Source organism: Pseudorasbora parva, chromosome 4 (genome assembly GCF_024679245.1).
Source record: "Pseudorasbora parva isolate DD20220531a chromosome 4, ASM2467924v1, whole genome shotgun sequence".
NCBI lineage: Eukaryota > Metazoa > Chordata > Actinopteri > Cypriniformes > Gobionidae > Pseudorasbora > Pseudorasbora parva.
The window spans coordinates 31,741,113-31,757,585 of NC_090175.1; the positions used below are offsets into that span (position 1 = coordinate 31,741,113).

Below are 16,473 nucleotides of genomic sequence, written 5' to 3' on the forward strand. Positions count from 1 at the left end.
TGTCCTTTAAGATGTCATAAAAGGAATCCATATGAATCAAATGGTTAAATACAGTTCTTGTAAAGAGATTTGATCGCTTCATATGATAAACAGATTTACTTTAGGCTTTTATTTATATCTAAACAATGACTGACATACATACATAGCTCATCACATATGGTAAACACAAAAGGTTCTGCATAATTATTCTGTGAGTGACACCCATTCATCCCCACCTTACATGCGCTGACTCACCCTGTACTAATGTCTTCCTTGTGTGACTTTGCCTCTGGGTAAAGGGAAATGTAGGCGTGTCTTCCCCTTTTCAGGAAGAGTGTGGCCATTACTCTTTTCATCGGTAGTGTTCATCCCATGTCAAAAAACTCCAACGAGTCAGAAACTACAATCAGAGACTTTACATTCAGGAAATTACTTTCATTGTAGAGTCTAAGATGTCAGCTAAATTAAATGTCTGTAAGCAGATAAACTAAATATTTTCCTCTGCTTTTTAACATGATTTTCTGTATATTGTTGAGTAAATATATACATTTTAAAGCTTGTTCATCTTTCTGTTATTATTATTTAAGGCTTACACCAAAGATTGGTTTCCCATGGAGTGAGATTCGAAACATTTCTTTCAACGATAAGAAGTTTGTCATCAAGCCCATTGATAAAAAAGCACCAGTAAGTACTTTCATGATTATTCAGTTCGAAGTTAGGTCGTCTCAAAATTGGACTTATAAGTGATGCTACAACAGAAACTCAACACACTTGAGTTTAACGCAACACCACTGTAACCATAAAGTTAAAAATGTATATGAATCTTCTGTCTCTGCTTTCTGCAGTATCTCGAAAAGTCTTAAAGGTGTCATGAACTGGCTTTATTTTTTATACTGTTGTCTGAGGTCAACTAATAATGTTTGTGTGGTTTTTACATTCAAAAACATCATAACCAATAAGTAATAGGCTATTTTCTACACTGGTTTTGAGGCTCTCTTCAAAACACTGGGTTTTGATGGACTTGCCGCACTGGAGACTTGGAAGTAAATGAGAGATTGTTTTGAAAATGGCAACCGGAATGATTTTCTCGATCACAGGGCTCGTAAACATCTTTATCAAACAAACACAATGATTTGTCTCATCCACCCATGATTGATTGGACTATCATTTTTATATTACACATAGCCCGCACGATCGGTCGATTTAAACCCGAACCGCCAGACACACGCATAACACTTAAGCGCACGCACCACCCTTCAAATGTCAAGTCGAGAGACCCAACAGCACAGATCAAGAACGGAAAATTATGAGATTCATAATCGGCCTGCCGGACTTTGCGAGCCCTGGCCCATACATGTCTGAATCCAGCGTGCTAAAGGTATGTTTCTGTTAGACACATACACATAAGCAAAACGATCTATAACAATGAAATTCTCCTTCTTCTTTCGCCACAGCGAATCATCTGCCTCCATCCAGTCCTATCCTCTGTATCCTCTTCTCTCAGACTGACTACCTTTATGTCCTCCTTCACTACATCCATAAACATCCTCTTTAGTCTTCCTCTTGACCTCCTGCCTGGCAGCTCTAACCTCAGCATCCTTTTACCAATATATTCACTCTCCCTCCTCTGAACATGTCCAAACCATCTCAACCTGGCCTCTCTAACTTTGTCTCCATAGCATTTCACATGTACTGTCCCTCTGATGTACTCATTCCTGATCCTATCCGTCCTCGTCACCCCTGAAGAGAACCTCAACATCTTCAGCTCTGCTACCTCTAGCTCTTCCTCCTGTCTTTTCCTCAGTGCAACTGTCTCCAAACCATACAGCATCGCTCGTCTTACCTGGTCCTGTACACCTTGTGTACTGTGTTGATTTTACGTGATTTATCGTCTGCATTTGATACATTAATAATAATAATAATAATAATAATAATAATAATAATAATAATACATTTTATTTATAATGCACTTTATATTAAACAAAATCTCAAAGTGCTACAGAATTAAAAACAATCAACAACAATAAATAAATAAGTAAATGAATAAAATAAAATAAATAAAACTGAAAAAAATAAAATAAATAAATAAATAAAGAAGTAACAAGTCAATTAAAAGCTTTCCACAGACTGGGGGCTGCAGAGCAGAAGGCCCGATCTCCCATAGTACGGAGATTGGTCGAGGGAGTTTTAAGATGAAACAGAGAAACAGAGCGGAGGTTACGAATGGCTGGTTGTGTGGTGAGGAGTTCCTTGAGATAGGAGGGAGCACTGGTGCGTAAGGAGAGAGATCTTGTACTCGATCCTGAACGACACAGGAAGCCAGTGGAGTGATTTTAGAATGGGGGTGATGTGGTCGTATTTGCGCACCCTCATGAGGATCCTAGCAGCACTGTTCTGAATACACTGCAGCCTCTGGAGATTTTACCATAATGTGTTGACAAATAGGCTCCAAAATAAAATGGGGTTATCAGGGACGGTTTTAAATTGGTTCTCCTCTTACTTGAGTGACCGATAATTTTGTGTGTTTGCTAATAACATTCTTTCAGAAATGACCCCTGTGTCATTTGGAGTTCCTCAGGTCTCGGTTTTAGGTCCTACTTTGTTTTTAATGTATATTAGCCCTCTTGCTGAAATTATTCGTAATTTTAACAATGTGTCATCACTTTTTTGCTGACGATATTCAGTTGTACTGCTCATTTAAAGAGTCAGAGTTAGGTAAGGTAACTGAATTGCTGGAATGCATGTCTTGCATTAAGATCTGGTTAAATAATAACTACTTACAATTAAACACAAAAAGACTGAAACATTAGTCATTGCTCCAGAACAAAAACAATCTCTAATTAAACAGCATCTCTGTTCCTTGGACTCAACCCTTCAATTGAGCCTAAGTAACCTTGGTGTTCAGCTCAACTAATCAATGTCTCTGGATAGTCATTCTAGGCAGTTGGTTAGAAACTGGTTTTATCATTTGAGAAATATTTCTAAACTGAGGACTTTGCTGCCCAAAGCAATGGAGTTGACTATTCATGCTTTCATTTCTTCATGTTTGGATTATTATAATTCTCTTTTTACTTGCTTTAACAAATCCTCTCTGAGTCGTCTCCAAATGGTGCAAAATGCTGCAGCCAGTCTTTTAACAGGAACCAACAGAAGGGCACACATCACTCCAATTTTATTTACATTACATTGGCTTCTTGTTAAATACAGAATTGATTATAAAATTTTAGTTCTAACTTTCATAGCACTACATGGTCAGACCCCCCAATATATTACAGACCTGCTGTCACCGTACTCTTCCACCCGCACTCTTCGTTCCTCAGACCAAAATTTCCTGAGTGTCCCCAAAACTTGTCTCAAAACTTGTCACGATATCAAAAGCCCGCCCACACTCTTGCAGATGCAGAAAAATTAATTATGTTGGTGTGAAATAAACAGTTATGGAAATCTAGAAATTAAAGCTAAAGCTCCAATCTGCTCCCGAAAATTCTGGAAAAAGTCTGTTAGTGCCTCAGTGACAACTTCACTCAGAAAAGACATCAATCTCAGCTGTCAGTCATGACGTCACACCCCCCATTCATCAAATAACTAACTAAAACTAAACTTATTTTAAAAACGAACACTTGAAATGAAATCATCGTGATGATAACTGCCTTTAATGACATAAACTAACTTTGGGGAAAAAATATTTAAAGGGTAATTTTATTGTTTAGTTTACCTTGTGTCCATTAGAAAACACAGAGGGGGGACTCTGTGGGAACACTATACTGGGGCCGGTCACCGGGGGGCGATCGAGGCGCGAAAGCATCAATATCTGAGAGGGATACTGCAGGCTTGGGCAGAATCTGTTGATTATTTTAAAAAGCAGCTGAAGATACTTTTATTTAGACAAGCTTTTAGGTAATTTTGGCCTTGATGTTTTTTTTTAATTTATTTATTTATTTATTGTTGTTTTTTTATTGGTGTTTTAAAGTGTTAAATTGTATGTACTTTGTAAAGCACTTTGTGACTTATAAATAAAGGTTACTTACCTTTCCTTTCATTCTTGCTGGTACTCTTTTATCACACAACAGACCTGACACTTTTCTCCACCCATTCCAACCTGCCTGCACAAGCTTCTTCACCTCTTTTCCACACTCCCCATTGCTCTGGACTGTTGATCCCAAGTACTTAAAATCCTGCACCTTCTTTACCTCTTCTCTCTGTAACCTCACTGTTCCACGTGGTTCTCTTTCATTCACACACATGTATTGTGTCTTGCTGCAACTAACCTTCATTCCTCTTTTCTCCAGAGCAAACCTCCACCTCTCCAGACTTTCCTCCACCTGCTCCCTGCTCTCACTACAGATCACAATGTCATCAGCAAACATTATAGTCCATGGAGATTCCTGTCTGACATTTGTCAGCCTGTCCATCACCACCGCAAACAAGAAGGGGCTCAGAGCCGATCCTTGGGTGCATTTACGTGCACACCAGTAAGCTGATAACTCCAAAAAAATCAGCTTATTGAAATAACCAGTTTTCCCCGTTTACATGCAAACCAGTAAACGGAAAACGCAAGTAAACCACGTTTACATCCCTATTTATAAACCGGGTTATTTCCTTGTAGTGCCGTCAAAAATAATAATGTCTGTATATCTGACTATGAGTTTTTCAAATGTTACGTCAGTTGTGATGTTAAATAAAGCGTGCACCGTGTCAGCTGGAGATTTACGGCTCATATTATCCCTTATGCAGTTATGCAGCGTTTTGACTGAACCTCTTCTAGGCTACTTCTGCTGCATGTGATGAGAACACATCTTTACAATTTTTTGGGTCTTAAACGAGTCTGCGTTTGTGATATATGTCCTTATTGAATGCAAAACGCTAGCTCGCTCTGTCTGGATGCGTTTAAATCTGCTCTAAGTTTGCGTTTTTGTCACCTATCACACATGCACACTTCAATAAGCCGACAGAAAGCAGGTTAATGTGTTTACATGCAGTACGAAATCGAGGTAAGAGGCAAAAAACTACCTGTTCCGACCGGTTTATGCTTACGCCGTTAATGACGTTAATCCGATAAAAGAAAACGGGTTACCGTGTTTACATAACCATGTTCATTGTCGGCTTATTGGGCATAATCGGCTTAAGAACGTGCATGTAAACGCACCCCTTGATGCAGTCCCACCTTCACCGTGAAGTCCTCTGTCTCACCTATGGCACACCTTACCACTGTCCTACTGCTCTCATACATATCCTGTACCACTCTAACATACTTCTCTGCAACCCCAGACCTCCTCATACAATACCACAGCTCCTCTCTTGGCACTCTGTCATACGCTTTCTCTAAATCTACAAAGACACAATGCAGCTCTTTCTGACTAGGGATGTCAATTTACACAAATTTCCATGATCGATCATCGTTTAAATTAACGATCAATTAATCGATTAATCGTTAACCTTAATACTGCAATATGCGTCTAAAGCAGTGGCTTATAGCGACAGCATGACAGGATGTAAAAATGCTGCTCAACACATGTTCCTCACCAAATGAATGAGAAGGATTTTTAATCTAAATAAAGGGCTATAGGATTGTAAAAATAGTCGATGAGATTGATGATTTAATTAAATTACTTATTTAATAACCATAACCTCTACAACATGTCACCAACGCCGCCTCAGATCTGTTATTCTGAATGTGGACACACACTTCCTGGAACAACGCGCTGGAACGGCACCTAAACCTAATTCATTCAAAATGATTTTTTAAAATAGTTTTCATTAATGTTATGGATGTGAAAGTCCCAATCATAGTTACTATCAGTCGTGCGTTGCTGTTTGAGCTGAAGCTGAAGCGCTGAATCAACACTGGTCCACTGAGCTCTTTGCTAGCGCGTTATTTAACTCAACAAAAAGCTTTCTATATGAGATTAATCAGATACATATCAAATAAACAAAATCTTACAAGTTATATCTGCACAAAATGGTGCGAATGCACAAGTGAACTTGAATTGAGTCGCTGATATGCATATTTAGAATGGGAGACTTCCTGGAACTCTCTTCCTGGAACAACGCTCTGAACATGGCACCTAAACCCAATGAATTTACAACCATTTATTAAAATAGTGTTCTCATTAATGCTATGTAATATTACAGGCCCAATCATGGTTATTATGCATTACTGTTAGAGCTGCATGCGCTAAAGCCGAAGCACTGAATGAAAACCGGTACACTGAAGCCCTTTGCTAGCGCGTTTTATTTAGCTAAAAGAAATGCATCCTATATGTAATTGATCACATATATACAAAATACATGTAATATTACAAATTATCTGCACAATCTAATGCGAATGCACAGTGAACTTGAACTAAGTTACGTGCACGAGTCAGAATGCGCTCTTCCTAAAACAACGCAATGAAACACGACAGCTAAACCCAAATAGTCACAATGTTTCATTACAATAGTGTTCTCATTAATGTTATGTAATGTGACAGTCCCAATCATAGTTATTATTAGTAGTACATTGCTGTTGGAGCTGCACCTGATCACCGCCAGGCTTTTATTACCGCTTGCCTCTAACGTTAATTATTAACTAAATGCATCTTATATGAGATAAATCAGCTTAAGATTGGCCTGCACAAAATAAACACAATATTACAACTTAGATTAGCATAAAACAAAAGGCAGCGAATGGACATGCAAACTTGCAGTCATGATGAAGGTGTAACTCCAGCTGTAAAATGGTCCCAAACAGAACTCCGGTTCCCTTTCGTTCAGTCACTCCGACGTAATGTCAGTGACTGACGAATGGGGGTTTCGCTTAGAAGCCTGTCATCTCCGAGACTAGAAAGCGCCCAATGGCAGTGCCAATGCCATGGGCATGCGAGATTTGCATGCGTAACTCCGCCTACCCACGTGGGTATATAAGGAAGTAGCTGGCATCATCGCATTATGTTTTAATGCTTCGGAGCCAAGGGTTACATACCTTTCACTCCTACAAGCCTTCTGAGTTAAGTCAGTTCTTCGAGACGATCAGGATCTTCCAGTCGGTGTTGGTGTTCGGCGCGTTCCAGCGGTCACATACTTCCTGCCTGCTGGTCAGACGATTGGTTTCCAGTTGGTGTGTGGTCCCCTGGGCGCTTCGGCATCGACTGCGAGGTTAATCCTCTCACAAAAAGAGCTCACACGTGGCACGTCCTTTTCAGGATGTCTCGCCCGTGTGCTTCTGGGTGTGGCCGGTCTCTACACTCTTCTGATGGGCACTCGCACTGTCTGGCATGCTTGGGCTTCCAGCATGCTCAGGCGGCGCTTGTGGATGAGTCATGTTCTCACTGCGGGAACATGGCCATCTCCGTGTTGCGGTCGAGACTCAATGATCTCCGTGCGGCTGCCGGAGTGAGAGTCCCCTCCGTCACCCCCCGATCTGACGTGTCCGCGGCCTCGGTCTCATCCGGTCCGCGGGGCGTCTCTTCGGCTGGTGGCCAGGGTGACCTGAGGGTGATGGTGTGGAATACAGCTCCGACGCTCACGCCTCGGCCCACACCCCCCTCTGTTGCACCGGTACCCGCGAGCGTTGTGATGGAGCCCGCGGCCTCGGTCTCGGCCGGTCCGCGGGTTTTGTTCGGCGCTCCAGAGGAAGACGAGATGTCGGTGACCACATCACAAGGTGGGCTAGAGTCCACGGAGGATGAGGATTCGGCTGTGCTGCCGCCTCCGGGCGCGCCAGCATTGTCCGAGTCGGACCCGGAGCTGACAGCCATGCTTGCCCGGGCGGCCGCGGCGCTCGGTCTGGAGTGGAACCCTCCACCCCGGCCGGAGCGTTCGCGGCTCGATGATTGGTTTTTGGGTGCGCCACGTCAGGACAGCCGTCCTGCCGTGCCCCCAATTCCTTTCTTCCCGGAAGTGCATGAGGAGGTTGCGCACTCGTGGAGGGCCCCCGTGTCTTCCCGCGAGCGTTTGGCAACCTCTTCCGCCTTCTCTGCCCTCGATGGGGCGGTGGCTAGAGGGTACACTGGGGTCCCCCCGGTGGAGCGTTCTGTGGCGATGCAACTGTGTCCCCAGAGCGCCTCCTCCTGGCGCGGCGATCCTAAGCACCCCTCCAAGGCCTGTAGATTCACATCTTCAATGGTGTCGAAGACCTACAGAGCTGCGGGGCAGGCTGCCGCCTCTTTGCATGCCATGGCAACCCTCCAGGCCTACCAGGCCAAGTTGTTATGTGACATGCACGAGGGTGGAGCCGACCCAGGGCTCAGAGATGAGCTGCGTGCCGCGACCGACCTCGCTCTCCGGGCGACGAAGGTTACCGCACGCTCCCTGGGCCGGGTGATGTCCACATGCGTGGTCCAGGAGAGACATCTATGGCTCAACCTGGCCGATATGCGGGACGCTGAGCGGACTCGTTTCCTCGACGCCCACATATCCCAGGCTGGGCTATTCGGCGGTGCGGTCGAGAGCTTCGCCCAACAGTTCTCGGCCACCCAGTAGCAGACTGAGGCTATTAAGCATATACTGTCCCGGCGGCCCGCTGCTGCACCCCAAGCGCCGCCAGCACAGTCGCCTCAGCTGCCTCGCCGCCGAGGGCGGCCTCCTGCGGTCCCCCCCGCTCCCGCGCGGCCACAGCAGCAGCCTTCACCCGGGCCGCGCCGCGGAGCGCGCCGCAAGAAGCCGCCCCAGTCCACGCCAGCCCCGCGGCCCACTAAACGCCAGGCCAAGCGGCGCTCCTGGCGCGGACAGCTCAGAGATGGGCAGTTATTTCCAGGAGACGGCAGCAGGGCCGCTCCTTCCCTCGGTGGAGGGCCGGGGGAGAATCTTTCGTTCCGCTGCCGCCCCCCGGGGTGGCAGCACCCTAATGTGGTTAAAGAAAGAACTGACATACCCATCTCTGAGCACACAGAGACCGGTGACGGCAGTGTGCGCCGCCCCCGGGCCACACCGCTCTCGTCCCTCTCTGTCGCCAGCCCCCTCTCAGAGCAGACCCCAGTGGAACACGAGTCCTTCCCTGGTCTCCTCTGTCAGGGCGCAGCTGTTACCGCCGCCCCGACACCGGGCCGCTACGCCACCCGAGTCCGGGCCGGTAACGCTGCCTCGCTGCCCCACCGAGGGTACGCCGGTGCTCCGCATGATCCCGTTGGTACACTCCCTGGGAGCGTGGCTACAGCTGCCGGGACTGTCCCGCTGGGTCGGACGGACCATCCGGCCCGGCTACGCGATTCAGTTCGTGCGAGCTCCTCTCCGCTTCCGGGGTGTCCGGTACACCATGGTGGGGTCCAATGCCCCAGTCATGCGTGCGGAGATCGCGACCCTACTGGCGAAGGGTGCGGTCGAGCTCGTCCCTCCAGCCGAGATGAAGTCCGGCTTCTACAGCCCCTACTTCATTGTACCGAAGAAATCCGGTGGGTTACGACCGATCCTGGACCTTCGCGTCCTGAACCGATCCCTGTACAGGCTTCCGTTCAGGATGTTGACTGTGAAACGCCTTTTCGAATGCGTTCGTCCATGCGATTGGTTTGCAGTGATCGACCTGAAGGACGCGTACTTCCATGTGTCCATCCTTCCGCGACACAGACCGTTCCTGCGGTTTGCGTTCGAAGGGCGGGCATATCAGTATGCCGTACTACCATTCGGGCTAGCTCTGTCCCCTCGCATCTTCACGAAGATTGTCGAGGCAGCCCTTGCGCCACTCAGGCAACAAGGGGTTCGCATCCTGAACTATCTCGACGACTGGCTCATACTGGGCCACTCTCGGGACAGGGTGTGCGAACACAGAGACCTGGTTCTCCACCACTTAGCTCGTTTGGGCCTTCGGGTCAACTGGGAGAAGAGCAAACTCTGCCCCGTGCAGAGGATCTCTTTTCTCAGTATGGAGATCGACTCGGTCGCCATGTGCGCGCAGCTTACCGGCTTGCGCGCGCAGTCGCTGCTGACTTGCCTCAGGCAGATAGAGAGCAAGAGTGCGGTTCCACTGAAACTATTTCAGAGGCTCCTGGGGCATATGGCATCTGCAGCCGTGGTGACGCCGCTCGGATTGCTTCATATGAGACCGCTTCAGCACTGGCTTCGCGATCGAGTCCCGAGATGGGCATGGCGGTCTGGCACGCTCCAGGTCCCAGTGACTCAGGCCTGCAGACAGACACTCACCCAGTGGTCGAACCTCAGCTTTCTACGGGCAGGAGTGCCCCTAGAACGAGTTTCCCGGCATGTTGTTGTATCAACAGATGCGTCCACCGCGGGTTGGGGTGCCATGTGCAATGGACATGCAGCCGCCGGTTCTTGGTCAGAGACCCAGAGCCGCCTGCATATCAATTGCCTCGAGTTGCTGGCAGTACAGTTTGCCCTGCACCGCTTCCGAGCGTTGCTGAAGGGTCAACACGTACTAGTCAGATCGGACAACACGGCCGTAGTAGCGTACATCAACCACCAGGGCGGTCTACGCTCCCGCCGCATGTCTCAACTCGCCCGCCATCTCGTTTTATGGAGTCAGAAGCGCCTGAGGTCCCTTCGTGCTGTCCATATCCCGGGGATCCTGAACCGTGCAGCCGACGAGCTCTCACGGGTTCAGCCAATCCCTGGGGAGTGGAGACTCCATCCCCAGTCGGTCCAGCTGATTTGGGATCAGTTCGGGGACGCACAGGTAGATCTGTTTGCCTCCCACGACTCGACCCACTGCAGCCTGTTCTATTCCCTGACTGAGGGCATGCTCGGCACGGATGCACTGGCGCACAGCTGGCCGCGGGGCCTACGCAAGTATGCGTTTCCCCCAGTGAGCCTTCTTGCACGTCTTCTGTGCAAGGTCAGGGAGGACAAGGAGCAGGTCATCTTGGTCGCCCCGTACTGGCACGGCCGGACCTGGTTCCCAGAACTAGTGCTCCTTGCGACAGCCCCTCCCTGGCCAATCCCTCTGAGACAGGACCTACTCTCTCAGGGACGGGGCACCCTGTGGCACCCGCGTCCCGATCTTTGGAACCTCCACGTGTGGCTCCTGGACGGGACGCGGCAGGTTTGAGTACCCTACCACCTCCGGTGGTGGCTACCATCACTTCCGCTCGGGCCGAGTCCACGAGACAGGCCTATGCGTTGAAGTGGAACCTCTTCGTCAATTGGTGCTCTTCTCGCCAAGAAGACCCCTGGAAATGTCTGATCGGGTCTGTGCTCTCTTTCCTCCAGGAAGGGTTGGATCGAAGGCTGTCTCCATCCACCCTGAAGGTTTATGTGGCCGCTATCGCCGCTTACCATGACCTCCTGGACGGGAAAACGGTAAGTAAGCACGACCTGGTCATCAGGTTCCTGAGGGGTGCGAGGAGACTACATCCTCCTCGTTCTCCTCTCGTACCCTCTTGGGACCTCTCAGTAGTTCTAAGTGCTCTGCAGAGGGCCCCATTTGAGCCTTTGCGGTCAGTAGATGTTAAGTTCTTGTCTATGAAGACAGCGCTCCTGACCGCACTGGCCTCCATCAAGAGGGTAGGGGACCTGCAGGCATTTTCGGTTGACGAAGCGTGTCTGGAATTCGGGCCGGCCGACTCTCACGTGATCCTGAGACCCCGGCCTGGATATGTGCCCAAGGTTCCCACCACTCCGTTCAGAGACCAGGTGGTGAACCTGCAAGCGCTGCCTTTGGAGGAGGCAAACCCAGCCTTGGCATTGCTCTGTCCAGTACGCGCTCTTCGCGCTTACGTAGACAGGACGCAGTGTTTCAGGACCTCAGACCAGCTCTTTGTCTGTTATGGTGGGAAGCTGAAAGGGAAGGCTCTCTCAAAGCAAAGGCTGTCTCACTGGATAGTGGACACCATTGTTTTGGCTTACCAGCATCAGGGACACCCATGTCCCCTTGGGGTCAGGGCCCATTCCACCCGGAGTGTGCCCTCCTCTTGGGCTTTAGCACATGGCGCTCCGCTGACAGACATCTGCAGAGCTGCAGGCTGGGCGACACCAAACACATTCGCCAGGTTTTATAACCTCCGAGTGGAGCCTGTATCCGACTATGTACTCGCCTCTACAAGTGGCCGGTAATGAATTGGCTCAGGTGTATTCGCTTGCTCGCCATTCCACTCCACGGACTGGATACGTGCGATATTCTTCTCAGGTGAGTTCCCCGAGAGCCCTGAGCTCCTCCAGCACTGACGACGCCGACGCCAGTAAGTCTGCCCTTAGCCCAGACACTCGTGTCCGGCCAGGTGCCCCATGTGCATGGTTCCCCTCCAGCAACCCCCACATGTGTATTTCCACCGTAAGCCTCCCTGAGCGGGTGTATTCCCTTTGCAACCTTGCCACCTCCTGGGGTTAAAAATCCACCTTCGGCTGGTACCCCAGTGATCTTCCGTATGCAGCCCCCCGGGGTCATACGTGTATCCCTAAGTCCTCCCTACGGGTAGGCATCTTGGCGCATATCTCCTCCTGGAATATGCCTCCCAGTGTACCTTGGTATTCCTGCGTTAAGTAGAGGCCTTTGACCGTCTAACTTGCATCAGGGTTCTCACGCTTGCGCAGGGCACTGGAAGACAGCCGAGTGGCGTTATTGTATTGGGACCCCCATTCGTCAGTCACTGACGTTACGTCGGAGTGACTGAACGAAAGGGAACGTCTCGGTTACGTATGTAACCCTCGTTCCCTGAGGAGGGAACGGAGACGTAACGTCCCGTTGCCACATCCGCTGTACCGCTGGAACGGAGTTCAACTTGGCTCCTCAGCAGGTAAAACATAATGCGATGATGCCAGCTACTTCCTTATATACCCACGTGGGTAGGCGGAGTTACGCATGCAAATCTCGCATGCCCATGGCATTGGCACTGCCATTGGGCGCTTTCTAGTCTCGGAGATGACAGGCTTCTAACCGAAACCCCCATTCGTCAGTCACTGACGTTACGTCTCCGTTCCCTCCTCAGGGAACGAGGGTTACATACGTAACCGAGACGTTCTCCGGCGCACTTGCTTGAGCCGCATGCACACGCATGACCCTGCTTAATCGAGGATCGATAAGTCTTATCGATTAAACGTCTTATCGACAATTAATCGATCACCGTTTAATCGTTAACATCCCTATTTCTGACCCTCTCTGTACTTCTCCAATAACAGTCTCAGAGCAAATAATGCATCTGTAATGCTCTTTCTTGGCATAAAACCATACTGCTGCTCACAAATGTCCACTTCTCCCCTTAGCCTTGCTTCCACTACTCTTTTCCACAACTTCATTGTATGGCTCATCAGCTTAATACCTCTGTAGTTTCCACAACTCTGCACATCTCCATTGTTCTTAAAAATCGGCACCAAAACACTTCTCCTCCATTCCTAAGCCATCCTCTCACTCTCTAAAACCTTGTTGAACAACCTAGTTCAAAACTCTTCTGCTATCTCTCCTAGACACTTTCATACCTCCACTGGTATGTCATCCAGGCCAACTGCCTTTCCTTCCTTCATCCTCTTCAAAGCTCTCCTAACTTCACCCTTGCTAATACTTTCTACTCCCTGGTCAACAATATTTGCCTCTACAACTTTTCTCTCCCTGTCCATCTTTTGTTACGTCACAGACGATGGAAATGGTGTGAGGACTCAAGTGCAGGAGAAAAATGATAATTTATTGTCAAAATAAAACAAATACAAAACAAAACACCCACGAGGGGGCTGAAACACATAATAGAACATAAAACAAAAACTCAAACATAACAAATAGAAATCACAGGAGGAAGGGGAGACGCAAACATGAGACAAGGATCCAACCCAGACTGACAAACACAAGGAGCTTATAAGGGGAAGAAATCAAGAGGGAACAGGTGGGAGAAATCAACACTAATCAGATAACAAGGGAGAGGGATCAGACAATGACAGAAGCACAAAGGCCATACTGACAAAACCCACATGTGCACACAAGACAGGACAGGCATGTGACATTACCCCCTCCTTAAGGAGCGGCTACCAGACGCTCCACTAGGGACGGGCGGGACAGACCAGGGCGGGACGGGAGGGACAGACCAGGGCGGGACAGGAGGGACAGACCAGGGGGGCACGGGAGGGACTGACCAGGGGGGCACGGGAGGGACTGACCAGGGGGGCACGGGAGGGACTGACCAGGGCGGGACGGGCGGGACTGACCAGGGCGGGACGGGCGGGACTGACCAGGGTGGGACGGGCGGGACTAACCAGGGCGGGACAGACCAGGGCGGGACCGGAGGAACAGGGGAAACAGAGAAGGAAGAAACAAACAAGGGAAGGGTCAACAAGGAGGGAATAGGGAAAACAAAATTTTCAGGAGGCCATGGTGGCCCACAAAGTTCAGGCACCCAGGGCGGCGTGGTCAGAGCAGGGTGCTGGTTTTGCGCGGGCAGGCCAGTGCGCCGGGGCGGCGCAGCCAGAGCAGGACGCCTCAGCGGCGCACGGAGAGCAGGACGCCTCAGCGGCGCACGGAGAGCAGGACGCCTCAGCGGCGCACGGAGAGCAGGACGCCTCAGCGGCGCACGGAGAGCAGGACGCCTCAGCGGCGCACGGAGAGCAGGACGCCTCAGGGGCGCACGGAGAGCAGGACGCCTCAGGGGCGCACGGAGAGCAGGACGCCTCAGGGGCGCACGGAGAGCAGGACGCCTCAGGGGCGCACGGAGAGCAGGACGCCTCAGGGGCGCACGGAGAGCAGGACGCCTCAGGGGCGCACGGAGAGCAGGACGCCTCAGCGGCGCACGGAGAGCAGGACGCCTCAGCGGCGCACGGAGAGCAGGACGCCTCAGCGGCGCGGGCAGAGCAGGGCACCTCAGCGGCGCGGGCAGAGCAGGGCACCTCAGCGGCGCGGGCAGAGCTGGGCGCCACAGCGGCGCGGGCAGAGCAGGGCGCCAGGGAGGCGCGAGCAGAGCGGGACGCCTGGGAGGCACGGTGAGAGCCGGACGCCTGGGAGGCGCGGTGAGAGCAGGGAGCCTGGGAGGCACGGTGAGAGCCAGACGCCTGGGAGGCGCGGTGAGAGCAGGGCACCTGAGAGGCATCTCCTGCCCAGCGGCGTTCACCGGAACAGAGTCCACCGGCATAGGGACAACCGGAACTGGGACCACCGGAACACGATCCACCGGCACACGGACCACCGGAACACGATCCACCGGCACAGGGACCACCGGAACACGATCCACCGGCACAGGGACCACCCGAACACGATCCACCGGCACAGGCACGGAGGGAGACTTCCTTCTCCTCCTCCGTTTCAGGACCACTGGAACACGATCCGCCGGTACTGGGACCACCGGAATACGATCCTCCGGAATCGGGACCACCGGAACACGATCAGCCGGTACTGGGACCACCGGAATACGATCTGCCAGCAAAGAGACCACCGGAATACGATCCACCGGTACTGGAACCCCTGGAATCGGGACCACCAGAGCAGGCACGGAGGGGGCTTTTCTCCTCCTCCTCCGTTTTGGGACCACCGGAGCAGGGACCACCGGAACACGATCTGCCGGTACTGGGACCACCGGAATACGATCCGCCGGCATTGGGACCACCGGAATACGATCCACCGGCAAAGGGACCACCGGAGCACGATCCACCGAAACACACACCATGGAAGGACTGGGGCCCAGGCAGTAGACGAACTCCCAGAACCCCAGATTCCCCATCCTGTCCATCACCCCTGGAGAGAGGGGCATGTCGAGGCAGAGGTTAAAAGTCTCCTTCCACTCTGCCTCGTTGAGCCCAAGATGTTCCACCTCCTTGAGGAACAGTCCTGCAAACTCTTGTACATCCGACCCCTGTTGCCGGATGTACTTCGAGTTGAGGTGTCGCATCACCCGCAGTCTCTTCCCGAACTCCATCAAGGGAGAAAAAAAAGGAAAACAAATAACAAAGAACAAGTCCTGCTGAGTCCTCAGATGGTTGGATCCTTATGTTACGTCACAGACGATGGAAATGGTGTGAGGACTCAAGTGCAGGAGAAAAATGATAATTTATTGTCAAAATAAAACAAATACAAAACAAAACACCCACGAGGGGGCTGAAACACATAATAGAACATAAAACAAAAACTCAAACATACCAAATAGAAATCACAGGAGGAAGGGGAGACGCAAACATGAGACAAGGATCCAACCCAGACTGACAAACACAAGGAGCTTATAAGGGGAAGAAATCAAGAGGGAACAGGTGGGAGAAATCAACACTAATCAGATAACAAGGGGGAGGGATCAGACAATGACAGAAGCACAAAGGCCATACTGACAAAACCCACATGTGCACACAAGACAGGACAGGCATGTGACATCTTTCCATCACCCTCCTGTCACCTGTCAAAACATTTCTATCTCTATCTTTAATCACTCTAACCTGCTGCACATCCTTTCCATCTCTATACCTCTGCCTTGCCAACCGATACACATCCCTCTCACCTTCTTTACTATCTAACCTTGCATACATGTCCTCATACGCTTTCTGTTTGGCCTTTGCCACCTCTATCTTAACCTCATGCTGCATCACCCTATATTCCTTTATACTTTCCTCCGTGCTCTCACTGTCCCACTTCTTACTAGCTAACCTCTTCCTCTGGATACTCTCCTG

The 16,473-nt window shown here is 50.3% G+C and overlaps 1 protein-coding gene across 1 annotated transcript in view; it reads left to right on the plus strand.

Moving 5' to 3' along the window:
- The window catches only part of LOC137073264 (radixin-like), a 666,127-nt gene that overhangs the window by 397,071 nt on the left and 252,583 nt on the right, over positions 1 to 16,473 (plus strand). Inside the window, exon 9 of the mRNA XM_067441577.1 lies at positions 567 to 663. Within this exon, the coding sequence (XP_067297678.1) occupies positions 567 to 663 (97 nt within the window). The remainder of the gene's footprint in view (positions 1 to 566; positions 664 to 16,473) is intronic.